This window comes from Lynx canadensis, chromosome E3 (assembly GCF_007474595.2).
Source record: "Lynx canadensis isolate LIC74 chromosome E3, mLynCan4.pri.v2, whole genome shotgun sequence".
Classification (NCBI taxonomy): Eukaryota; Metazoa; Chordata; class Mammalia; order Carnivora; family Felidae; genus Lynx; species Lynx canadensis.
Genome location: NC_044318.1, coordinates 2,664,317 through 2,689,509, shown reverse-complemented (window position 1 = coordinate 2,689,509; position 25,193 = coordinate 2,664,317). Strand labels below are relative to the sequence as shown.

General features: G+C 55.0%; 2 protein-coding genes across 9 annotated transcripts; one reads left to right on the top strand and one right to left on the bottom strand.

The window, feature by feature from the left end:
- Window positions 1-559: 559 nt before the first annotated feature.
- SRRM2 (serine/arginine repetitive matrix 2) lies at window positions 560-18,760 on the top strand. Of its 8 annotated transcripts, XM_030300962.1 has the most exons (15): window positions 560-749; window positions 4,053-4,324; window positions 5,200-5,307; window positions 5,485-5,649; window positions 5,822-5,899; window positions 6,338-6,400; window positions 6,498-6,530; window positions 6,717-6,767; window positions 6,956-7,048; window positions 7,706-7,901; window positions 8,987-15,675; window positions 16,409-16,696; window positions 17,778-17,891; window positions 18,010-18,120; window positions 18,205-18,760. In XM_030300962.1, exons 2-15 carry the CDS (start codon window positions 4,083-4,085, stop codon window positions 18,212-18,214), a joined length of 8,241 nt encoding a protein of 2,746 aa, XP_030156822.1. In that variant the 5' UTR covers window positions 560-749; window positions 4,053-4,082; the 3' UTR covers window positions 18,215-18,760. The 8 variants fall into 8 exon arrangements, with proteins under 8 accessions (XP_030156822.1, XP_030156824.1, XP_030156826.1 ...); XM_030300964.1 differs by lacking the exon at window positions 4,053-4,324 and having other exon boundaries at window positions 561-749; XM_030300959.2 differs by lacking the exon at window positions 560-749 and having other exon boundaries at window positions 1,539-4,324; window positions 18,013-18,120.
- Window positions 18,761-19,247: 487 nt separating this feature from the next.
- ELOB (elongin B) lies at window positions 19,248-23,454 on the bottom strand. The gene is made up of 4 exons (XM_030300970.1): window positions 23,398-23,454; window positions 23,115-23,249; window positions 21,999-22,104; window positions 19,248-19,422 (listed from the first exon to the last, which is right to left on the bottom strand). Exons 1-4 carry the CDS (start codon window positions 23,398-23,400, stop codon window positions 19,310-19,312), a joined length of 357 nt encoding a protein of 118 aa, XP_030156830.1. The 5' UTR covers window positions 23,401-23,454; the 3' UTR covers window positions 19,248-19,309.
- Window positions 23,455-25,193: the final 1,739 nt, after the last annotated feature.

Sequence of the window (25,193 nt, the reverse complement as noted above, 5' to 3'; positions counted from 1 at the left end):
GTACCCGCCGCCTAGGGTCTGCGGGGGCTTCTCCCGGGTGCGGAAGGCCGGGTGCGACGCTGCGGGCGGGCTCGCCGCGCGAGGCCCGTGGCCACAGGGAAGCAGTTAGGTCGCTGGGCTCGGACCATCAACTCCAAACATGGGGAGACAAAATGGCGGCCGTGCCTCGGGCCGAAGCCACATACGGGTTCCGCGGCACGCACGAACTGCAACTCCCAGAATGCTCTGGTTAGAAAGTGGGAGGGCGAGGAGCGCGCTAGAGTCCCTCGATGTGGCGCTAGGCCCCCATGCCCCGCCTCCCCCCCGGCGGAAATACTCCGAATACGTGGCCCCCTCTGGTCCTCCCACCCGCCCTTCCTCGCACTGGCCGAAGGGATTCGTAGTTCCCTGGCAGCTGCGTTGAACCTCCCTTGGGCCTTAAGAAACTACACTTCCCGAAGTGGCCTCGGCGCCTGCGCAAAGCGCCGCGGGACGTACTACGGTTCCCGGCGGGCCCTGCGACGCGCGCGGGTGCGTGCTGACGCGCTTCGTCGGTCGTGCTGACGTGCAGCGCGGCCCAGGCGGGGTGCGAGTGGCGCAGTCGGAGCCCGCTGCGGCCCCTGAGGAAGCGACGAGGCGTCTGTGTCGGCTGAGGCAGGCGGACCGGCGAGGCGAGGCGGCAGCTCCTGGCCCCGAGGGACTCGGGAGCGTGAGGAGCGGCAGCACCTCTCCCCCTCGGAGGCGGCGGGCGGAGGCGGCGGCGGCGGCGGGTGAGAGGGTGAGGGAGCGCGCGAGCCGGGTGGGGGAGGGGCGGCGGCCCCGGCGCGAGGCCAAAGCGCGCGGAGAACGGTCCAGGCCGCCGCGCGCACGCGCGCTCGCCGCCCCTAGCTCACGCGGACGCCCTCGCTCGCCCGCCTCCCCTCCCCCCTTCCCTTCGGTTCCCGTCGCGCGCGGGCTTTTACCTGCCTTCCCCTCCCCCATGGCAACGGCCCGCGCCGCCGAGGGCTCTCGGGCTCGCGCGCGCTCGCGACGAGGAGGGGGGAGCGCGCGCCTCGGCTTCTCGCCACCCCCACGCGTGCGGCCGAGGAGGGCCTCCCGCAGCTGCCCCTTTCGACATTTTCTCGGCGGGGAGGCGGCGGCGGCGGCCGTGGCCGTGGCCGTGGCGCGTTCCTGGGGCCCTCCCCCCGAGCCTCTCAGGCCTTCGGCTTCTCCGTCCCTCCCGGGGGCCTGCGGGCCGGCGCGGAGCCTCCCAGACTCCCGGGCGCCGCGCAGCCCCCTCCCCCACCGCTCAAGGCCGAAAATAGGCCTTGGCCGCCCAGCCGGCGCAGGGGAGGCCTGGAACTGGGTGCCCTGGAGACGTAGGTAGTTCGCGCCCGTTGCTAGCGGCCTTGAAGCGGTAGGGAGACGCAAGCGCTACGGCTTGTCTTGTTTTGTTTTAACGTAAAGATGACGTGCTCGGCCCAGGTATGCGACGGAGTGTAGGTGCCCCCCCCCCCGGCCCCCCTCTCCTTCATTGTCTTCTCCAAAGTTAAAGCTTCGCGAGGCCGGTGGAGCGCTGCCTGGGGAAGGAAACGCCAGGCTCCGCTTCAGGCTTTATCTGGCCCCCGTCTCTTCTGAGCCTTCGTGTCCACTCCCGCTGGGCTCAGATGTCGTCTGGCCCCAGAATTCAAAACGAGCGTTTCGTTGTCTTTTCTCTTAAGTGTGTGAGTTTCGGTCTTTTCTTGAACCAGTACGTGTAATTGTTCTGGGTTCGGTGGCGTTGGCCCAGCTCCCGAATCAGCTCATCGCTGAGCTTGCTGGGCTGGCTCGTGTCCGTTTTTCCTGCACGCCCACCGCCTCTCTTCTGGTGCGTTTCGTTTCTTGAGTGTTTTCCGTCTTGAACTGAGTGAGGATTGTCTTGTGTCTCTTTGTCTGGCGTCGTGATAAATTGTCCAGTAAAAGGAAGAATGTTTTTGTCTTGCAGTCGATTTTTGCTTTGTGATTTTTATCTTGGATAACTTTCGTGTTCTCATAGTCTGTGGACCCTAGTTGAGAATGTTTGTTTTACGAAGTTAGCTGTTTCGGGCGACTTCTGTGTGTGTTGATGTTCCCCCTTCGCTTTTTCCTTTTAGTGTTCTGAGCACTGCCTCAGATGCTGTGGGCTGCTTGGGGGGAGGGGGAAGACTTGTTTTTTAAAGTTCTCCAATTAGTTGTGACTTAATGTCCTTTCTTTAGCAGCTGCTGGTTTGCCCTCTTAAGGGAGTGGGAGGACTTTTGTGTGAGGTGGTATGGAAGTGTGGGTGAATGGTTAAGCTGAAGAATTAATTGCACGCTGGAAGCATTCTGCAAGGAAGGCAGAAACTAGGGTGGGGTTTAGAGAGGCAAAGAAGGACCTAGGTTTAGAGTGGGGAGGATTGGTATTTGAGAAAATGAAAGTGAGTGTTGGAAGGTAAAGAAACTCGTTTCTTGCGCTGTAACGAAAATTTTCATTTTTTTGTGCATTTCTACTTGCTTGTCCTAGATTGAGCTTCATTTGTCACTCCTGTACTTTAGTGTGGTTTTCTGATTTTTCAGTCCTCTGGAGTCTGCTCCTGGGGTTGGGCAGGGACCCAGCCTTTAGAATTGGGGGATAGAGGTACAAGCAGTTCTGGAATTGGGCAATTTTCCTTCCATTCTCAATCTCCCCATACTTAAAATTTTGTTTTACTATATCCTTCAGGTACTCATATGCTGTTTCTTCTGGAATTTTAAAAACGTAGGCTTCCTTTGTATCCGTGTTTATCTACCTTTGCTTATTTTTCACTAATCTCTTCACTTGTTCCTTGGGGTTTTTGAGGGGGGTAGTTTTCCCTCACATATTTGTGCTCTGTGAAGCTGTCGCGGACGAGATGAGATGGAGGAAGAAATAACGTATATGTAGTAGGAGAAAAGAATAAGAAATGTGTAGCTAAGAAATCTAACCAGAAAAATCGAAGGGGTTGAGGGCTTTTCAGAGCCATGCTGGGGTTGGGACAGGTCGAGAGGATAGAACCTTGGTGTAGGAGGCACGAAGAGAACATGGGAGAGATAAGGCAGGTCTGGAAGAGAAACACTAGGAAGCGAGATAACAGGGAATTGGTAGGGAAAGTTGACAGTTTTGCCTTAGTGAAGGGCTATGAAGGGGGGGGGGGTGTTCTGAGTAAGTTTAGGGCAAGGAATGTAGAAGAGGGCAATGGGAACGGTTGGAGCAGAGGAGGTTTGATCAGAGCATTGAGCTGTAAACAGGTGATGTTTAAGGGGAGCTAATGAGACTTGGGTGAGCTGCCGAATACGTGAGAAATCCTATTGGGAAGGAAATTAAAGGAGCAAGATATCAGGCAAGGTAGTTCATAGCTTATAAATATTTGAAATCAGGGAAATGGCCTCTCCTCGGGGAGGTAAAGTACAAGAAGATTATGTAGCCAAGGTTCTTGTGTTTCTGATATGCATGCTGGCTTTTATTCTTGAGTGTGAGGCTGCATGGGACTCTTGGTTTATGTCAGAAACCAACCAGTCCACGTGTTAAGATATGTAGGGGTTGTTTAGTCTGTTTTGCGTTTGTGACGTGGTAGTCTGAAATTCTTAGGTCAGTTCTGAAAAGAATCTTTGGATTTGGACTGTGGGCCCGTAGGTACCACAGATTTGTGGTAGTGGTGGTCGTGCCCTGTTTGGGGACCTCAGTCAGTTGCCAGATGTCGGAAAGTAGATTAGTGGGTGGAGACATTGGTGCTTATGGGAGCCAAATGAGAATAAAGAGTGTGGAAAAATTCGAGAGAAATAGGTTTCTTATTTTCTTAGGGTGGAACAAGAACATCTAGGTGCAAACAGAAATGGAAGTGGCTCTTGGCCTTTGAGGGAAAAGGCTGTAAGAGCTGGGGTAGGATTGAGTGGAAAGAAAGTATGGGAAGGGGAAGGGAAGGAAGGGTTTTTGTTAGAAGACCAGGAGGATTATGCAGATAAAGGAGTTTAGTGTGGAGCTTCCTGTTGAAATAGGGGTGAAGAACAGGGATTTGGGTGGTGGCAAGTGGTTAGTTTGGGGTCAGGGCCCTGACCCGTGTTTCCCCGCTCCCCCCCAGGAGCGGTGGTGCCCCCCCGGGCACGGGGCCATGTACAACGGGATCGGGCTGCCGACGCCCCGGGGCAGCGGCACCAACGGCTACGTCCAGCGCAACCTGTCCCTGGTGCGAGGCCGCCGGGGTGAGCGGCCTGACTACAAGGGAGAGGAGGAACTGCGGCGCCTGGAGGCTGCCCTGGTGAAGCGGCCTAATCCTGACATCCTGGACCACGAGCGCAAGCGGCGCGTGGAGCTGCGATGCCTCGAGCTGGAGGAGATGATGGAAGAGCAGGGGTGAGGGGAGGGCTGGGGGAGAGCCAAGCACTGAGTGAGGGCAGAGCTGGGGGAATTAGGTGGGATGTAGGGAGTTGAGGGCTTGTTGAAGAGGCCTGGAGCGGAGTTGCAGGAGGGGAGGAGGTAAAGGAGCTAGCAGATTGAGAGGAGTTAAGGGACAGCTCAAGGTGGGAGATGAGGAAAGTCTGTACCAAGAGAAAGCCTGAGGGAATTTGAATTATTAGGATGAAGACACTTGGGGAAAGAGGGAAGCCATTGAAAAACAAAAAGGTGCTTTAAGGGGAGAGGTGGGAAAGCAGGTACCAGGCAAGAAAAGAGCTGGAGTAGAAGCTGACAGGTGTTGTCATTGGTAGAGAAGAGGAAGGTAGATGGATTTAAGGATCGAGGCCTTGGAAGGTAGTGAAGGCAAGAAAACAGGAATTGAAATACTAATCTGGATAAGAGGGGATCATGGGTTGGGTAGGGAAGTGAAATTTTGGAAAAGGAGTACAGTGAGAAAACCTTTTAGAGCAGTGGTTTTCAAACTTCAGCAGTGGCACCCTTTTTATACAATGCACTTTACTTTGGAATCTCAGGAAATACCTGTTGTTGAAGTCGAGGAGGAGCACCTGGAACTTTGCCTGCTTAGCTTTCCTCTTTTAGCCCCTGGAGTTTAGCCTGTTTAAAATCCACTGTTCTAGAGGCTATAGTAAACGGAGGGAAGAAAGAACAGTGAAAGATCAGAAAGATTTAAGAGAAGGGCCCTTTGGGTGACAGTGAAAAGTTTTATGTGTGCATGGAAAGGGAAGGGATCCTCCTGGGAATAAGGAAACTTTAACTTGGGACTGGGTTAAGGGCCTAGTCAGGCTTTAACCTTGAAGGGATTTGTTCTTCAGGTACGAGGAACAGCAAATTCAGGAAAAAGTGGCTACCTTTCGACTCATGTTGCTGGAGAAGGATGTGAACCCTGGGGGAAAGGAAGAGACCCCAGGGCAGAGGCCAGCGTGAGTGTTTTCACTGTCTCTTATTTCCTCTGGACTGCACTGCTTCTGCTGTTTTCTCTTCAACTTCCTCCCTGCTCTTTTTCCCAACTTCTTCCCAGTCTCATTTGGCTGCCTCCGGTGGTGTGAGCAACCCTGATCTTTTCTCTTCCCTGCTAACCATTGCCTTTTTCCCCCCAGGGTAACTGAGACTCACCAGTTGGCAGAACTGAATGAGAAAAAGAATGAGCGACTCCGTGCTGCCTTTGGTATCAGTGATTCCTATGTAGATGGCAGCTCTTTTGATCCTCAGCGTCGTGCTCGAGAAGCTAAACAACCAGCTCCAGAGCCTCCCAAACCTTACAGGTACTCAAGGTCAAGAAAGCATGTCAGCTGCTTTTCTTCTAAGCGCCCTGCTCTATTTAGGGATGAGGGGGACTGTTCCTTCCCAAAGTGTTCAGATTTTGTTGTTTTGAAGTTGAAATGTCTGAGAAAATTCATCTTAGCACTCATCCTGCTTCTTTTCATCTTCCTCCAGCCTTGTCCGGGAGTCCAGCAGTTCTCGCTCACCAACCCCAAAGCAAAAGAAGAAGAAAAAGAAGAAAGATAGAGGACGGTAAGTTAGTTGGGATGTCACTTTAATAAGCAGAGGACCGGTCTTGTTGTCCCCCCCCCTTCTGGAAATAGAGAATTCTTTTGGGAAGCAGGAGAGAGTTGCGAGATACATCAGGGAAGAGGGAGTTACCATTCAGATTTCAGTCACGGGAAGGAATGTATTAAGTTTATTCATTGGGGAAGGTTTGATTCTGCAGCTTTGCCAACTAAGAACTAACTAAGCAACGTCTTGAATTACTGGGCTTTTCGTTTTGAGGTTTGTTGCTTTATGGAAGAGGTATTTCTGCTTCCTGGAGAGTAATAAGTCCTGGGCTTAGGTCTGAGACATTGGTGATGTTTGTGTTTGTTGATTTAGAAGCCTTTTTTGGGGGTGGATTGTAAGTGGGGGGGTGAGAGAAGGAACCCAGTAGAATGACTTTGTTTCTGAACCCATCTTTAGCAGGTCAGAGAGCAGCTCTCCTCGACGAGAGAGGAAGAAGAGTTCTAAGAAGAAGAAGCACAGGTATGAGGTGGGAGTACATGAAGTGACTGGAGAGGTTTGAGGAGTCTAGGCATAGGTATTGGTTTATGCGTTGTTTTCCCCCCCTCCCCTCCAACAGGTCAGAATCTGAATCCAAAAAACGGAAGCATAGGTAAGAGCTCCTCGGGACATTGGGGACATAGTGACATGGAACGGTGAGCCCGTCTGGCCTTGCCTGTTCTATAGGGGTTTCTTAGAGTAAAGCTCAGTTCCTTGATCTTCTGTCAATAGTTCTGTCATTTTTTTATTTGATTTTGGATTTTTTTTTAAGATGATTATTTTGAATTTCCATTGTCAGGTCTCCCACTCCAAAGAGCAAACGTAAATCTAAGGACAAGAAGCGGAAGCGGTGAGTGAGTTTGTGTGAATTGGAGGGTAATTTGCTTATTAGGCAGTAGGTTAGGTGAAGTCTACCTGGCGGGGTAAAGGGGAGAATCAGTTGTGTCCTTGACTGATGGTGGAAGGTTGAGGGACCGACGAGGAAAATCCAGTGTAAGCGTAATAGCACCCTGAGCTGTGGTGGTGGCCTTCCTTCAGGTCTCGTAGTACAACACCAGCCCCCAAGAGCCGCCGGGCCCACCGTTCAACGTCTGCTGACTCTGCTTCCTCTTCTGATACTTCCCGCAGTCGGTAAGGGGTGGTCCAGGAGGAAGGGAGGGAGAGGGACTTGTGGGTTAATCAATTTAATATTTATTGAGCGCCCACGGTGTGCTAGGCGCTGCACAGACCATTCGGAAGACACGGTCCCTGCCCTCTAGGAGCTGACAGGCTAAAGCAACAGGATGGACAGACATATACATTTCCCCTTCTCTTTTTTTTTTTTTTTGTTTTTGTTTTTGTTTTTGTTTATTTTGTTATTTTTTGTTTTGTTCTGATGTATATGGACTGCCAGAATAGGGGGGGTGGTGGTTTGTTCGTGGTGTCTGGGGGAGGAAGGAATCCTTACCCTGGCTTCCTTAATCGGGGAAGGCTTCCTGAAGGAGGTGGGCTCAGAGGTGAGTTGTGAATGAAGTGGGTAGGGAATGGGCAGGGTGGAGGGTTTGGGGAGGTTGGGGGAGGTGGATAAAGGGGTAGAGGGAGAACGCTTTTGGGGACTGTTGGGAAGAAAAGGACCAAAGTGAAGTGGACTTGAATTTCCATGAGTGACTTGAGTCTTGTGTGTAAGAGAAGGCTTCTTGGAAGAGGGTTTGTATAGTCAGGAAAGGTGGATGGGAGCTGGGAGGGGGTTCCCTCTTCTCCCCTGAGCTGATTTCTTTCCTCTCCCCTGCCCTCAATTACCTTCCTCAGGTCTCGAAGTGCAGCAGCAAAGACCCATACAATTACCTTGACTGGGCGAAGTCCTTCCCCTGTTTCAGGGCGTCGAGGGGAGGGAGATGCACCTTCTAAGGAACAAGGTACCACCAACACAGGGCAGCCTAGCAGCCCAGAGCCCTCTACAAAGCAGCCTAGCAGTCCTCACGAGGACAAAGACAAAGACAAGGAGGTAGGTTATGTCTTGAGTTAATGCATGTTTTTGGGTTGGAGGGTTAGGATGGGTGTTTGAAGTGAAGGAGGGAAGTAAACTGGTTTAAAGAAGTGAAATCAGTTCTTTTCGTAATGCGGTTTTCGTTTTATTAAGGTCTTTTCTGCATGTGCAAATTCTATAGAGTTAACATTTTCAAACTTCGCCGGTTATTTGTAGGTTTTACGTCACTATTCTGTTTATGCTTTTACATTCAATTTGAGAAAAGTATTTTTAAATCATTTTTAGCATTTTGAGGTTTGTCTATAGGGTTTATTTTGTTAAATGCTGGTTGTAGCTAACTAAAAGTTGTCAACCCACTGGATTGCTGCCTGCAATTTGAAAACACTACTCTGGAATGGTCTTTTCAGTACTTGTCATTTTATGGTTGCTATTCTGATCGAAGCCCTAATCGTGATGTTTTATTGCTTTAGCTATTACAGTGTAATTGCTCTTCGTTAAATGCTTAGCTTTTTAGTCCCGTTTTCTGTGTCCTCCAGAGTTACTTTACTAAAGTACAAGTTGGATTACCTCAAAAACTTAATTTCATTTATTTGTTTTATATTTAAAGCTTTTCAAACTTGGTTTCGTTTTCTTTTTCTGTACTTATCTGTAGTTCTATTTACATAAATCATATTCTCAAATCTTTGCCTTTGCACCATAATCTTAGTGTTTTTCAAGGGTGAAGTCAGATGCCTCATGCTTCGGGAAACTGCTTTGTTTTTCCGTTTAGTAAAAGTATGCACTTTTTTTCTGTTGCCGTGGTATTTTGTTAGGGTTATCGTAAAACGTAGTGTGTTGTTTGTGTTGTTTTTTTCTAGGTTATGAGACTTAAAGTGATAAGGTAGCCTGTTCATGTTGTCCTAATTGTCTTTTTATGTGATCTTTTGTTAATGACTACCTGTGGTGAGGTAAAGGACCAGTTGGTGTTGTAATGGGGTGTGTAGAGGAAAAATTTCATTGGCAAGGATGTTAGGCTCTTATGGGTGATGGGAAGTTTTGGTGTTTAGGTTGATGGGAAGTTTTGGTGCTTATGTTCCTATCCGTGCTTTCTTTTCCACTCTTAGAAATCTGCAATTCGACCTAGCCCCTCTCCGGAAAGGAGCAGCGCAGGCCCAGAACCACCTGCTCCCACTCCGCTCCTTGCTGAGCAACATGGCGGCTCCCCACAACCCCTTGCAACAACCACCTTAAGTCAGGAGCCAGTGAACCCCCCATCTGAGGCTTCCCCAACCCGGGGCCGTTCACCACCTAAGTCTCCTGAGAAACCTCCCCAGTCGTCTTCAGAGAGCTGCCCACCATCCCCTCAACCTACCAAAGTTTCTCGACATGCCAGCTCTTCCCCTGAAAGTCCTAAACCTGCACCAGCTCCTGGGTCCCGCCGAGAGATTTCTTCTTCTCCCGCATCCAAGAGTCGCTCACATGGCCGAGCAAAGCGGGATAAGTCACATTCTCATACCCCTTCTCGAAGAGTGGGGAGGTCCCGTAGCCCTACCACCACTAAGAGGGGGCGATCTCGGTCTCGAACCCCTACCAAAAGAGGTCATTCTAGGTCCCGGTCCCCTCAGTGGCGTAGGTCCCGGTCTGCACAGAGGTGGGGACGGTCCAGAAGCCCCCAGCGACGTGGTCGTTCTAGGTCTCCTCAGCGACCAGGCTGGTCTAGAAGCAGAAATACCCAGAGAAGAGGCAGGTCTAGATCAGCAAGGCGAGGCAGGTCTCATTCTAGATCCCCAGCCGCTAGGGGCAGATCTCGTTCTAGAACGCCAGCCCGCCGGGCTAGATCTCGCTCTAGAACACCTGCCAGGCGGAGATCACGATCCAGAACACCTGCCAGGCGTAGGTCCCGCTCTAGAACACCAGCCCGGAGAGGCAGGTCTCGGTCTAGGACACCTGCTAGGCGCAGATCTAGGACCCGATCGCCAGTACGACGGAGGTCTCGTAGCAGATCACCAGCCAGGAGAAGTGGCAGGTCACGCTCTAGAACTCCAGCCAGACGTCGGTCACGCTCTAGAACACCAGCCAGGAGAGGGAGGTCTCGGTCTAGGACACCGGCAAGACGAGGACGATCTCGGTCTAGGACACCCGTGAGACGAGGACGATCTCGGTCTAGGACACCAGCAAGACGAAGATCTCGTAGTAGAAGTCTAGTTAGACGAGGAAGATCTCATTCTAGAACACCACAAAGAAGAGGCAGGTCTGGTTCGTCATCAGAGCGGAAGAACAAATCCAGAGCATCACAGAGGAGGAGCAGGTCCAACTCAAGCCCAGAAATGAAAAAATCTCGAGTTTCTTCGAGACGGAGCAGGTCTCTCTCTTCACCGCGGTCCAAAGCAAAATCTCGCTTGTCTTTGAGGCGAAGCCTTTCAGGATCCTCTCCGTGTCCTAAACAAAAGTCTCGGACACCACCAAGGCGCAGTCGCTCGGGATCATCCCAGCCGAAAGCTAAATCTAGAACACCACCAAGGCGAAGTCGTTCTGGTTCTTCTCCTCCTTCTAACCAGAAATCTAAAACACCTTCAAGACAGAGTTGTTCCAGTTCATCTCCTCAACCTAAAGTGAAGTCTGGAACACCACCAAGGCAAGGGTCTGTAACAAGTCCCCAGGCAAATGAACAATCTGCCACACCACAAATACAGAGCCGTTCAGAATCATCACCTGACCCTGAGGTGAAATCTATGACCCCTTCAAGACATAGCTGCTCTGGGTCCTCTCCTCCTAGAGTGAAATCTAGCACCCCTCCAAGAGGGAGCCGCTCTGGATCGTCATCTCCACAACCCAAAGTAAAGGCAGTAATGTCGCCAGTCCAAAGTCATTCTGGCTCCTCTTCTCCAAGTCCTAGTAGGGTAACCTCTAAAACACCGCCAAGGCAAAGCAGATCAGAGTCTCCTTGCTCCAAGATGGAATCTAGATTGTTGCAAAGACACAGCCGTTCTAGGTCCTCTTCACCAGATACCAAAGTGAAACCTGGAACACCACCAAGACAAAGTCACTCAGGGTCTACTTCACCATGCCCTAAAGTTAAGCCCCAAACTCCATCAGGGCACAGTCTTTGTGGATCTAAGTCCCCATGTTCCCAAGAGAAGTCTAAAGACTTACCAGCACAAAGTTCTGGATCCTTCTCTCTCTGTCCAGGAGTAAAGTCTACCACACCACCAGGAGAAATGTATTTTGTCTCCTCTTCTCTGCAACAGAAAGGACAATCACAGACTTCACCAGACCCTAGATCTGATACTTCAAGTCCAGACATGAAACGGAGTCACTCTGAGTCTCCGTCTCTGCAGAGCAAATCTCACACACCTCTTAAGGGTGGCCGGTCCAGGTCCTCATCTCCAATCACTGAACTGACCCCCAGATCTCCAACGAGACCAGACAGAAGTGAATTGTCAAGCCCTAGGCTAAAATCTGGAATGTCTCCTGAGCAGAGCAAGTCTCAGTCTGACTCTTTCCCATATCCTGCCATGGACTCTAAATCTCTTTTGGGGCAGAGTAGATTGGAGCCTTCTGAGTCAAAAGAGAAAACAGGCTTACTCCTTCAGGAAGATATTACTGTGTCATCTCCTGGACCAAGAGACAAATCTAGTCCTTTCCCAGTGCAGGATAAATCTGAGTCCTCACCAGTACTCAGAGAGACACCTAAAACCCCATCAAGGGAAAGAGGTGGTGTTGGGTCATCCCCAGATACAAAAGACCAAAGTATGTCAGCTAAGCCAAGCCAAGATGAGGAATTAATGGAGGTCGAGAAATCTGAAGAATCCTCAAACCAGGTCCTCTCTCATTTGTCTCCAGAACTTAAAGAAATGGCTGGAGGTAATTTTGAATCCTCACCTGAAATAGAAGAAAGACCTGTGTCTTTGACTCTTGACCAAAGCCAGTCACAGACTTCTTTGGAAGCAGAAGTCCCTGCAGTGGCCTCAACTTGGAGTGGGCCACATTTTTCTCCAGAGCATAAAGAGCTGTCTCATTCGTCCCCGAGGGAGAATAGCTTTGGATCACCTTTAGAATTTAGAAACTCAGGCCCTGTTGCAGAAATGAATGCTGGATTTTCTCCTGAGGTTAAAGAAGATTTGAATGGATCTTTTCCTAATCAGCTGGAGACAGATCCATTTGTAGACATGAAAGAACAATCTACAAGGTCCTCCAGACGCAGCAGTTCTGAGTTATCACCAGATGCAGTGGAAAAAGCAGGAATGTCTTCAAATCAGAGTGTTTCTTCACCAGTGCTCGATGCTGTACCCAGAACACCATCGAGGGAAAGAAGTAGCTCTGCATCTCCTGAACTGAAAGACGGTTTACCCAGAACCCCCTCAAGGAGAAGCAGGTCTGGGTCTTCTCCAGGACTTAGAGATGGGTCTGGGACTCCCTCGAGGCACAGCTTATCTGGGTCCTCTCCTGGAATGAAAGATATACCTAGAACACCGTCTAGGGGGAGAAGTGAATGTGATTCTTCTCCAGAACCAAAAGCTTTGCCCCAGACTCCTAGGCCAAGGAGTCGTTCTCCATCATCTCCAGAGCTCAACAACAAGTGTCTTACCCCCCAGAGAGAACGAAGTGGGTCAGAGTCGTCAGTTGAACAGAAGACCATGGCTAGGACTCCTCTTGGACAGAGAAGTCGATCTGGGTCTTCTCAAGAACTTGATGGGAAGCCCAGTGCATCCCCTCAAGAAAGAAGTGAATCAGACTCTTCTCCAGATTCCAAAGCTAAGACACGAGTACCACTTAGAGAAAGGAGTCGGTCTGGGTCGTCTCCAGAGGTTGATAGCAAAGCCCGGCCTTCTCCTCGCCGTAGTAGGTCTGGCTCATCCCCTGAAGTTAAAGATAAGCTGAGAGTGGCACCCAGGGCACAGAGCGGTTCTGATTCTTCTCCTGAACCCAAGGCTCCTGCCCTTCGAGCTCTTCCCAGACGAAGCAGGTCAGGTTCATCAAGCAAAGGCAGAGGCCCTTCTCCTGACGGAAGCAGCAGTTCAGAGTCCTCTCCAGAACACCCACCCAAATCCAGAACTGCTAGAAGAAGCTCTAGGTCATCACCAGAGCCCAAGACCAAGTCCCGCACTCCACCTCGCCGTCGCAGCTCTAGATCGTCTCCTGAGCTGACTAGGAAGGCCAGGCTGTCTCGTAGAAGCCGCTCTGCATCGTCCTCACCAGAGACCCGTTCTAGAACCCCCCCGAGACGTCGAAGAAGTCCTTCAGTGTCTTCCCCAGAGCCAGCTGAAAAGTCAAGATCCTCACGCCGGCGGCGCTCAGCTTCATCCCCCCGTGCTAAGACAACTTCAAGGAGAGGCCGTTCTCCTTCACCAAAGCCTCGTGGGCTTCAGAGATCCCGTTCCCGCTCAAGGAGAGAGAAAACCAGAACAACTCGACGTCGAGATAGGTCTGGATCTTCTCAGTCAACTTCGCGGAGAAGACAGCGGAGCCGGTCGAGGTCTCGGGTCACTCGTCGGCGGAGGGGAGGCTCTGGTTACCACTCAAGGTCACCTGCCCGGCAGGAGAGTTCCCGAACTTCTTCCCGACGCCGAAGAGGCCGGTCTCGGACACCCCCAGCCAGTCGGAAGCGGTCCCGCTCTCGTACATCACCAGCTCCATGGAAACGCTCACGGTCTCGGGCCTCTCCAGCCACTCACCGGCGGTCCAGGTCCAGAACACCTTTGGTCAGTCGCCGTAGGTCCAGGTCTCGAACTTCACCAGTCAGTCGGAGACGATCAAGGTCCAGGACATCGGTGACTCGACGAAGGTCTCGATCCAGAGCATCGCCAGTGAGTCGAAGGCGATCCAGGTCTAGAACGCCACCAGTAACCCGCCGTCGTTCAAGATCCAGAACCCCAACACGCCGGCGCTCCCGTTCTAGAACTCCACCGGTGACTCGAAGAAGGTCCAGATCTAGGACTCCACCAGTGACCAGGAGGCGATCTCGAAGCAGAACTTCCCCTATCGCTCGCAGGAGATCGAGATCCAGAACGTCTCCAGTCACCCGTAGGAGATCTCGATCTCGCACATCTCCTGTAACTCGAAGGAGGTCCCGCTCTCGAACCTCTCCGGTGACACGCCGCCGATCTCGGTCCCGAACGCCTCCTGCTATTCGGCGTCGCTCTAGATCTCGGACCCCATTGTTGCCACGCAAGCGTTCTCGAAGTCGCTCTCCCCTTGCTATCCGTCGCCGTTCCAGATCCCGTACTCCACGAACAACTCGGGGCAAACGGTCCTTAACGAGATCTCCTCCCGCCATCCGAAGACGTTCTGCATCTGGAAGTAGTTCTGATCGTTCACGTTCTGCTACTCCTCCGGCAACGAGAAATCATTCTGGTTCTCGGACCCCTCCAGTAGCGCTCAATAGCTCCAGAATGAGCTGTTTCAGTCGTCCTAGCATGTCACCAACTCCTCTGGACCGCTGTCGATCACCTGGAATGCTGGAACCCCTTGGCAGCTCTAGAACACCTATGTCTGTCCTGCAACAAGCCGGTGGCTCCATGATGGATGGTCCAGGTCCCCGAATTCCTGATCACCCGAGAACATCTGTGCCAGAAAATCACGCACAGTCTAGAATCGCACTTGCCCTGACAGCCATCAGTCTTGGCACTGCTCGGCCACCTCCATCCATGTCTGCTGCTGGCCTTGCTGCAAGAATGTCCCAAGTCCCAGCTCCAGTGCCTCTCATGAGTCTCAGAACGGCCCCAGCTGCCAGTCTTGCCAGCAGGATTCCTGCAGCTTCTGCAGCAGCGATGAATCTGGCCGGTGCCAGGACACCTGCCATACCAACAGCAGTGAACCTGGCTGACTCCAGAACGCCAGCTGCGGCGGCAGCCATGAACTTGGCCAGCCCCAGAACAGCAGTGGCACCTTCTGCTGTGAACCTCGCTGACCCTCGCACCCCTGCAGCCCCAGCTGTGAATCTAGCAGGAGCCAGAACCCCGGCTGCCTTGGCAGCTCTGAGTCTCACCGGCTCTGGCACTCCCCCGACCGCTGCAAACTATCCCTCCAGCTCCAGAACAGCCCAGGCTGCAGCCCCTGCAAACCTGGTGGGTCCTAGATCTGCACATGCTACAGCTCCTGTGAATATTGCCAGCTCCAGAACCCCTCCAGCCATGGCACCTGCAAGCCTCACCAGTGCTAGAATGGCTCCAGCCTTGTCTGGTGCAAACCTTACCAGCCCCCGGGTGCCCCTCACTGCTTACGAACGTGTTAGCGGTAGAACCTCACCGCCACTTCTTGACCGAGCCAGATCCAGAACCCCACCAGGAGGCCCAGGCTCCAGAACCCCACCATCTGCCCTCAGCCAGTCTAGAATGACCTCTGAGCGGGCTCCCTCTCCTGCTTCTAGAATGGTCCAGACTTCCTCCCAGTGTGTTCTTCCTCCAGCTCAGGATCGACCTAGGTCCCCTGTGCCATCTGCTTTTTCTGACCAGTCCCGAGCTTTGCTTGCCCAGACCACCCCTGTAGCAGGGTCTCAGTCCCTCTCCTCTGGGACGGTGGCAAAGACCACGTCCTCTGCTGGTGACCACAACGGCATGCTCTCTGGTCCTGTCCCTGGGGTGTCCCACCCTGAGGGTGGGGAAACACCGGCCTCCACGGGGGCCCAGCAGCCTTCTGCATTGGCCACCCTGCAGCCGGCAAAGGAGCGGCGGAGTTCCTCCTCCTCCTCCTCATCCAGCTCCTCCTCTTCATCCTCGTCATCGTCCTCTTCCTCCTCCTCTTCCTCCGGTTCCAGTTCTAGCGACTCGGAGGGCTCTAGCCTTCCTGCTCAACCTGAGGTAGCGCTGAAGAGGTGAGGGGGCTTGACTTGCAGAACCGTTGGGTGGGGCCGGTTTGGGGGGTGGGTGGGGGTGGGGAGGGAGAAGTTCTGTCCAGAGGCTCTTGGCTCTTTGAGAGAGGTACGGGACCTTGACCCTTAAGCTGGGGTAGAAGAGAATGCTGGGGTGGGGGCACCGGGGGGAGGAATGGGACAGGTAAAAGTCTCCTAAGGTTCATTCTCTAGAGGATAATGATAAGTTTTCCGTCTCTACAGAGGACAGAACTAGAGGAAATGGACTTAATTTTACAGCAGGAGGGATGGCAGTTAGACCTCAAGAGGAACTCCCTGGGCTGGAAGGATCTTCAGAGGTCATCCCATCCTTCTCCCTGCCTCCAGGCAGGACGGCCCCTCCCCCAGCCAACCCGCTCGCAGGGGCCTCCCCAAGCCGCGGCTCTCCCGGGAAGGAGACCGCCCAGCTCGGCTTCCACACCTGAGCCCAGGGGCCTTAGTCCTCCTCCATCAGGGACATTCTTGAGGTTTAGCCTTGATCCCTTGTGCTGCGGGCCCGGCCTGTTGCTTGTGTTAGCAGAGGTCGGGGCGTCTCGGGCCACTGCTCTCCAGAGAATGCGCTCGCCGGCTCTCAGCTCCGAGGGCTCCTGGGGCCTTTCTCCGGCACCCCTCCCCCACTGCCGTTCCTCCAGGCCAAGGAAGGTAGGGTCGGGGCTGGGGCGGCGTGTCTCCTCCTGACGCTCTGCTTCTCCCACAGGGTCCCCAGCCCCACCCCAGCCCCCAAGGAGGCTGTTCGAGAGGGACGTCCTCCGGAGCCGACCCCGGCCAAGCGGAAGAGGCGCTCCAGTAGCTCCAGTTCCAGCTCCTCCTCCTCCTCTTCCTCCTCCTCTTCCTCTTCCTCCTCCTCTTCTTCCTCCTCCTCCTCCTCCTCTTCTTCCTCCTCCTCTTCCTCCTCTACTTCTTCATCCCCCTCCCCCGCTAAGCCTGGCCCTCAGGCCTTGCCCAAACCTGCAAGCCCCAAGAAGCCACCCCCCGGCGAGCGGAGGTGAGTGCGGCCTTGCCGGAGCCGGAAGGGGCGGGGTGTGACCCTGGGCGTGAGATCCCTGCCGGGAGTCTCTGGTGGACTGTGGTGTCTGGTGGTGTGGGAGGAGTTGGGCTCTCTCCCTACCACCTGTGCTGTGCCCTGTTCCGGCAAAGGGTCCAAGTGTGGGTGCTCCAGTCAGAATTGTGGAGTCCTAGGTTCCTTCCTCTCCCTTCCCCTGACATGCAGCCTGTTTCCTGCTCCCACGTCCCAGGGATTCTAGATTTTAAATCTCCCCGTTGCTCCCGCCAGGGCTCTGGTCTGGCCACCGTCATCTTCTCCCGACTCTGTCCACAGCCTCTTCCCTGTCTCCCTGCCTCCACGCCATTCTCTTCCACACGTAGCCAGAGGGATCTTTCTAAAACGCACATCTGGTTACTTCCCTCCACTCCACAAATCCTTCCGGGACGCCCTGTGGCCTGCAGGATAAAGCCCCACCTCTGCGGGAATGGCGTGTGAGGCTCTTCACCAACTGGCCTTGCCTGCCCTGTGTTCTCCTCTCCTGCCCGCCCCCACACATGCCCTGTGCTCCAGCCATACCCAGCGCCTTGCAGTCTAAGGAGAACCCCATGCCTTTGGACATGCTGTTCCTTCTGCCTGGAATTCCCTTGTCCGCCTGGTGAACTCCTCGTTCTGCAAGACTCCGCTCAAACAGCACCTTCGAGAAGACTACCCTCCCCCCCTTTCCCCGCCCTGTGTCCCTCCCCCCGGGTCCCCAGACCCACGTATATCGGTCCTTGTGGGGCTGCTTCCCATACACGGGGCCGAGCGGGCCTCCCTTGGCCTCCCTTCACCACCAGACTGAGCCCCTCCAAGGGCAGGGACTGTCTTTCTCTTTGCATCCCCCGCTGCACCCCGTGCCCTGCCCAGTGGGGCACTCGGTGGATGGTGTGCGGGCGGATGGGTGAGTGAGCAGACAAAGGTGGGTCTGAGGCTGGCCCTGTGTGGTATGAGGTCTGGTGGTCAGGACCTGGGGGGTGGTCCTGAGTGCCGGCTGGTGGGTTTGGAAGAGCATGGTGCTATGGGAACTTCCTCTGCTCCCTAGGTCCCGTAGTCCCCGGAAGCCAATAGATTCCCTCCGAGATTCTCGGTCCCTCAGCTACTCGCCTGCGGAGCGCCGCCGCCCTTCGCCTCAGCCCTCGCCACGGGACCAGCAGAGGTAAGGCCTCCCGTCAGTGGCCAGCCTGGTCACCACCACTCTGAGCGGCTTTGAGGCTCCAAGTTGCCAGAGGTGGGTGTTGCCTTGCACGTGGGCTGACTGTCCTCTGTTGTTGCAGCAGCAGCGAGCGGGGTTCCCGCAGAGGCCAGCGTGGGGACAGCCGCTCCCCTGGCCACAAGCGCAGGAGGGAGACGCCCAGCCCCCGCCCCGTGCGGCACCGCTCGTCCAGGTGCGTCCTTGTCAAGCTCTTGTGCCTGGGGACCTCTGGGGCTGGCTGGGGCCTAGGCACTGATCTCTGTCTCCTCTGTTTCAGGTCTCCTTGAACCTCTGTGGGGGGAATCCCACCACACCCCAAGTTCTGGAGCTGCAGGGAGTGCCCCCTTTACCCAGCAGTGGGGAGGGGTCCTTGTCTGCCCCCCCACCCCCGAACCCTGGCAGCCTCCTGGGGGAGGACTCTTCCTCCTTCCCGCCCCCCCCCCTTTTTCTTTGTTCCTGTGAAATGTTAATCTCTGTGAGTTTTTCCTGGTTCACGTTTGGGGAGTTTTGGGGTGGGTGGGAATGAGAATGGGAGTTGTGGGAGGGGAGGATACAGTTGGGGACACCCTGGTCTTGAGTTAGAAAGGGCTGGGAGGCGTCAGTGCCCCCCTGTAACCCTAAGTTCTGGGGGGAGTTGGAACTTGGGAACTTGTGTGAGGTGTTCCTGGAAGGAAGGGGCAGGAGTTGAAATTAGTTGGCCCTTACTGTCCCCCAAGTGAGGTTGTGGCCCCTCCCCCAACTTTTCTTCACGTTTCTTAAAGGCATTTTGGTTTTTTAAAATCTGTACAGCAAGAGCAACTTTTTCTGTCAAATAAAAATGAGAAATGCAGGAATTGGGTCTGTAGATTATTTATTAGGGGTGGAGGGTGGAGAGTGAGCAGTCTTTCCACTTTGAATGCCCCCCCCCCCCCCCCCCAAGCCTTAGAAGACTCAGGTAAGGTGGCTGGCTGTAGGCGGTGGGTTCCCCATGGAACCACACTGGCTCCGGCTATTTTGGCCTCTGCCCCTCAGCCCAGAGGCTGTGCCAGAGCCTGAGCGAGCCTGCTTGCTGGAAGTCATAGAAGGAACCTCTGTCCCCAGGCCGAGCAGAAGGCTGGCCTGGGGCTCTGGGTTCCTCCCGGTTCTCTGCCCACAGCCGGAGGGGCAGGCTCGAGTGGGTGTGACAGCAGGGACCCAAGGAGCTTGGGGGTCGGTCCCACAGCCACGGCCAGCCTCGCAAGTACACGGGGCGGAGGAGGAGCCTTGCAGGGGAGCAGACCCCGTCCCAGGGAAGGTGACGCCTGAGTCAGGAGAGGGTGCGCAGAAAAAGGCAGCAACCAGGCAAACGCCCAAATCTCTTTTTATTGGGGGGGGGGGGCACCGGGGGCAGGCCAGGAGCCCTCTCACTGCACTGCTTGTTCATTGGCGCTGCTTCCTGAGTCCTGTGGCTTCATCACATCGGGCAGCTCGGGCGGACTGGAGAAGGGCTCGATCCGCAGGGCCTCGAAAGCGTCATCTGGTGGACAGGGGAGTGGTGGGGAGAGCTGGAGGGAGCAGCCACCCGGCTTCTGGGGGACCTCCGAACCAATTCCCACCTCTGCAAAGTGAGTCTCCCTCGCCCTGGCCGGCCTGCCTAACTGCCTGGACTCTGTGATCCTACTGGGATGCCTCCCACCCCTACCAGCAACCTGACCCCCTCCATCTAGCCCAGCCATCCCTGGGGTCCTCCTCACCCTGTGCCCCTAACTAAGGGTGAGCCTGTGGGCTGGCCTGTGTCCACGTGCTTGTCTCCCCTCAATCAGCCCCAACTCACTGTTCCATTCACACCTCCTCTACACCAAGCACTGATTTTTAAGCTTAAGCCAGCCCATTCTTTCCCTGCCTCAAACCTTCCAACGGCATCCCTTCATACTCCGAATAAAATCTCAAATCGTCACGTTTGTCTGTCTCTTGTGTTCCCGTATCAAGCTCTTCCTTCCTGTTTTAGGAGCTTCACATTTGCTGGCCCCTAGCCTGCCATCCAGATCAACCCCAACATCACCTCAGAGAAAACTTCCCCGGCCCTTCTATAAAAACAGTCCCCGCAGCCCAATGCCTGTGCGTTGCTTCAGGAGCATTTACCTACCACCAGCCACAGACAGTCCCGTTCCCTCTGACCAGATGCTTTCCCCCAACTAGAGAACAGCGGCTGCAGAAGGGCTCCCGTCTTGTTTCTGCTGTCACCTCAGCGCAGAGCAAACAAGTCCCGTTTGGGAACTTCTCTCCAGGGACGCTATTCTCTCCACCTGGCTCAGGGTTCTTAACCTGTTAGGCCCCTCGGGAAAGCCGGCCAAGCCTAGCCACGGACACCTTGGGAGAGTGGGTCTATGACCATCTCTGGTAGTGGCCAGAGATGCTCAACACCTTGGAGTGCACAGCACCATTCCGAATTCTCCAGCCCCAAACGGCAGCAGTGCTGAAGACACCCGGCCCAGCGTAGCAACGAACTCCCCCAAGCCGTAAGTCTGCAGTGACAATTCTTGCTTTCGTCACCTCTCCCATTTTTTGGAAATGGTCTGGATGATGCTATTCAACACTCCTTTCCCTCACTGAGTAGCCAGTTGGAAAGAATCGTCCTCACAAGAACTAAACGAGGACACAACTACGCACGCGCATGTGTACTTCCGCAACAAAAGTAGTCCGTGGGAGAAGCAAAGAACAGCCGCTTCAGTACATACTGTTTACTCTGTCAAGACAACGATCCCCTGCCTGAGGAGGGGGTGCCAGCCAGGGTCTAGGCACGCCCACATTCAATGCCATAAACTAGAGTCGGGGCCGGGGGGACGCTCCCTATGTTGTGATTTTTCCATCAAAAAATAGGTGTATCAACATCTTCCAAGAGTGTCTGCAAGCCTACACAAAAAATGCCTTTGTTCAGTAAGAGAAGGGCTGCTACTTCCAGAAGGCAGTCCAGCCTTGGCTTCAGAAGCAGAATGGGAGAGGTCTGGACCAGCCCTGTACCTGCCTCAGCATCGCTGTGAGGGTCAGAGGGAACCCACAGAAAGACCCCTAAGACTTCCATCTGCTAAGCACTCACAGGCCAAGGCCTGTGGTGCATGGGGGCTCAGGCTGCCTGTGAGACTGGCCTATGTGTCGCACCCCTCTATGGAGACAGGAGCTCCAGTCGGGAGGGCGGCGGCGGCCGGGGGGGGGGGGGGGCGCGGGGGCGTGAAGCAGCCACCCAAGGACATGGCTGCTGAGGCCTGGCACAGGGATCCTCACGAAACTGGCAAGTGGCACCCTGCTGGACTCCCTCTGCAGCCCTTGCTACTTTTCTCACAAGAAGCCAGAAAAATAAGTACTTATCAACAAAGTTTACCCAGCCATCCACACAGCCCCAGGTACACAGTCGTGAAAACGTACCACGTAGAACTTCCGTTCATGTTTCCAGAGACCAAGAATAAAATTCAAACCTCTCTTGGGGCAAGGAGGTATACAGGAGGGGAGTGAGCCACTCCCTCAGATTTCTAAACATCAGGCAGGGGGGCATGTGGTCGATCACACGACACAGTCTCTGGGGCAGGCAGGGGCTAGACACGAACTCTGGATCTGGCAGTCCCAGCAAGCGACCTAACCTCCCTGGGCTCAGTTACTCAACCTGAAAGTGGGCACAAGTGTGGCATGCACAGAGATGCTGGGGGCCTAAGTGATGTCCTACAAAGGTCCTGGCAGTCAGCATCTGAATCTTGACAGCCGGCAAGCCCCAGTGTCTACGTCTCCAAAGTGAGGATAGCAGGGCTTACCTCGCAGGCTAAGGAGCGTTTTAAATGGAACGGAGATAAAATGCAGAGCAGACGGCCCAATACTCAGTAAGACCTCTGTAAACATGACTAGGGATAGACATTAGACTCCCCCACGAAGTAGACTTCAATTTCTACAGGCGTCTCGTTTTCTTTTCTTTTTTTTCCTTTGTGGAGAAACACACACCATCACAAGATACCACCTACACTTTGTGGACTGGGGAACACAATGCCCTGGAGGCGGGGAGGAGCCAAGAGCAGGCTCCCCAGCGACCCCTTCCTCTGTTCCACCCTGCCTGACAGCCCCACTCACCTGCCCGGAAGGCCAGCCCCACGGTGGCTGGGGCCTGTGGCCGTGCCGTCTGACTGGTGAAGCCGCACTCTCCCAGTGTCTTGCCATCATCCAGAAGTTGGTCATCCTGGGGAGAGAGGTGGGCAAGGTGTTACAAGAGGCCCCAGGACGGGCAAGTCCCAGAGACTTCCCTGGATGTCAGGATTCAGGGAAGACAGACCCAAATACGGGCCAGGACCACCCAAGTGTGTCAAACACAGTTTCCAGGGCTACGCCCAAGACTTTCCAAATCCGAACCTCCCAGGGTTAGGGCTCTGGAATCTTTTTTTTTTTTTTTCACCCCAAACTGCAGGAAAATCTAATTTCAAGAGTCAGTGACGCAGTCTGTCCACAGTCTGCCTGATTTGAATCCCAGCTCTGCCACCTGGGACAAAGCGTTTCATCTTTTTGATGTGAAGTTTAGCTGCAAGATGGGAATTACTGAAATTCCCACCTTGTAGGGCAGCCAGGAGGTTTCACTGAGCGAAAGACACACAGAAAGCACGGAACACAGTATGTGAAGAAGCACAGGCAGCAGGGAGAAAAGTCTGGAGTGAAAGGCCAGCTTCCTCCTTTCCAGCCAGAATCTCATCAACGCACTTAGGTGGGGGACCCCATGCTGCGGGACACCCGAATCAGGGACCAATAAAACGCATTCCCCCAACGAGAACCCCAAGCCACCGGAGCTGAATGATTCTGCAGTTGGTTTCTAAAGGGGGTGGGGAGGAAAGGCTTTTAGAGCATCCGCAGAAAGCTGGGAAGTAATACAGTGGTTGGGCGAGGACTTTACTCATCGTGACACCCTCCAACTGTCTGTAATAAGCAGAGGAGGTGAAGGGGTGCGATTCTGATGGGCCTGCGGAGGATTAAGGGCAACGGAGTTCAAATCCGACCTTGGGCTGAGTGGCCGCCTCCCCAGCCTCAGTTTCCTGGACGCACAGCAGGGCTGTCAGGAGCCCGCGCGCCCCCGAGGCCGCCCTGCGCCCCCGAGGCCGCCTCGCCTCCACGCGGGGGAGTTCCGGCCACTGTTGACAACAACGACGCGGCCGCCGCGCAGCGCCAGCCCGGCCCCCGCCCAAAGCCCGCCCGCGGCCGCACCTTGTACAGCCGCTGCTCGTCGGGCGGCCGCTTGAGGATGCCCTCGACGATGCGCTTCAGCTCGAACACGGTGCTCGACTCCTTGGCGTCCGTGAAGATGGTGGTCTTGTGGCGCCTGATCATGAGGAACACGTCCTGGGGGGCGGAGGGCCGGCGTGAACGCAGAGCCCAGTCCTCCCCACCCCCCGCCCCATGCGGCCCGCCGCCCCCGTCGCCCCCGGCCCGGCGCCCCCGTCGCCCCCGCCGGCCCCGGCCCGGCGCCCCTCCCCCCGCGCCCGCTCACCATCGCGGCGGCTGCCTGTCCCCCCTCGACGCGCCGGCGCGGCCGCGCTCCGCCCCGTTCCCGGCAACCCGCGCGCCCGCCCCAGCGTGCCTCGCGCCCGGCCGCCCCGCCCAGCGGCCGCCATTTTAAGTGATGCGCCGGCGACTCGGTCAGACCGCGCGTCCGGCCGCCATCTCGGCGCCGTGGCGTGGAGAGTGGGGCAGAGACCTGAAGCGTCAGGTAGTGGCGCCATCTTGGGAGTGGCAAGGCCGAGGCGCCCCTGTCGCAGTCAGGGAGCAGTCTGGGCGCAGGCTCAGCCCTCTTTGGGGGACGTTGGGGAACGACTTGGCGAGCGTAGCGTATCCCCCCATCCCAGGAATAGTCAGTGAATGTTGTGCATCCTGGTCATCGGGGCGGCAGGACTTTTGCGTCTCAGCGCGACCTGGGCTGCCGTGTGAGGGCGAGCGCCTCCTGCCGTCCATCCTGAGGGGGTGATAATTCTGGACCTTCCGACTACCTCCATGGGTGGGCTGTCCCCATTTTCCCCGCCCAGCCTGGGCCGGGCTTTTGTGGCCTGGAAGGACCCCAGGAAGCTGCTCCCTGGGTTAGGGAGGAGCCCGGCGAACTTCCGGGGAAAAGCAAGGCACGGTGCAAGATTGGTTCGCCCCAGGGACGGAGGAAAGAGGAGACCCCCGACCCAGGGACCTAGGTCCACTTGGGCTCTGGGAGGGCCTGTAGGCTTGATTTACCCTGGCCGGCTCCCTTCTACGGGGCTGCCCTACCGACGCCTACACCTTACTTCCCCGGGTGTTGGGACACTGTCCTGCCTTGCCCCAGATTGCAGTTACACTAGAGAAAAAATGAGGCTTTTTTCTCTTGCGTAACCAGCCCCTTGGAGGGAGAGCGCCTCAACTGTGTCCCTGAGGACGTGTCAGGCTCAGGGCGCCCCGTGAGCAGGTGGAAGGCCTCGGATGCCAAACAGCTGTGCAGTTGCGGGGCTGCAATTTGAGAATTCTCGAGAGGGGGCAGAATCTGAAGGTGCTGCTGCCTTGGCCCTGAATCAAGCTGGTGACTGACAACTGTTAACCTTAGGAAATAAAAAATGAGTTATTTCACCAGCAAAACTGGGCTTATCCGGGGATACCAGGCAGTTACAATCCACAACGAGCAAGCTTCAGCAAGGATACAGGCAAGCGCGGAGACCAAGGAGACTGTCATCAAGGAGCAACAGGGCTGTCGTAAGCAAAGTTCATTGGCATACAGTGGGAGGTCTAAGTATACTGGCTTTTCATTGGCTGGGCTGTGAGAGCCTCTCATTGGCGGAGCCGTTGCCAAGGCAGGAGGAAACCTTCCCGGTCGGGTTGGTGAAGAGCACCCACCTGCGAGGTCCCAGCTTGGGCTGCGATGCTGAGAACTCCCTCTGCTGGCCTCCCGACCAAACGACGTTTCCGTTTACTAATTTTTCACACGCACGCTCTGGCCTCAGGCCACGAGGGATTCAAATCCTTGCTCTCGGCGCTGACTGCAGCTTTGGGTGATAAAACTCGCGAAAGTCTAATGTCCTCTGCTTTAAGATGCGAGGAATGGCCGTTTGTCAAGTGTGTACACTTTCATCGAGAATTGGTACTCAACAGAGGTTGCTAACCCTGTGAACATAATTATTGTCATTTTTGAGTTCTAGCCCCTGGCTCTCTGGAGCCGCCTCAGGTCCTTTCCCCTCCTGTGACTCTTCCCTCTCTGAGCCTAGGCAGCCCCTGCTCCCTGCTAGCTCCCCATCCCCTGGCTGACCTTGACTTCATCACCTGAGTCAGGAGGCT

Excerpts from the sequence above, each read along its gene's own strand:
- SRRM2 (XM_030300958.2), top strand. The coding sequence starts at position 3,927 with ATGCAGATAAAGGAGTTTAGTGTGGAGCTTCCTGTTGAAATAGGGGTG. Across the intron at positions 4,325-5,199 it reads GAGATGATGGAAGAGCAGGG|GTACGAGGAACAGCAAATTC; the intron begins GTGAGGGGAGGG and ends TTTGTTCTTCAG. Across the intron at positions 6,768-6,955 it reads AAGGACAAGAAGCGGAAGCG|GTCTCGTAGTACAACACCAG; the intron begins GTGAGTGAGTTT and ends GCCTTCCTTCAG.
- ELOB (XM_030300970.1), bottom strand. Across the intron at positions 22,105-23,114 it reads ACGAGCAGCGGCTGTACAAG|GATGACCAACTTCTGGATGA; the intron begins GTGCGGCCGCGG and ends CTCTCTCCCCAG. Across the intron at positions 19,423-21,998 it reads GGGGCTGGCCTTCCGGGCAG|ATGACGCTTTCGAGGCCCTG; the intron begins GTGAGTGGGGCT and ends CCTGTCCACCAG.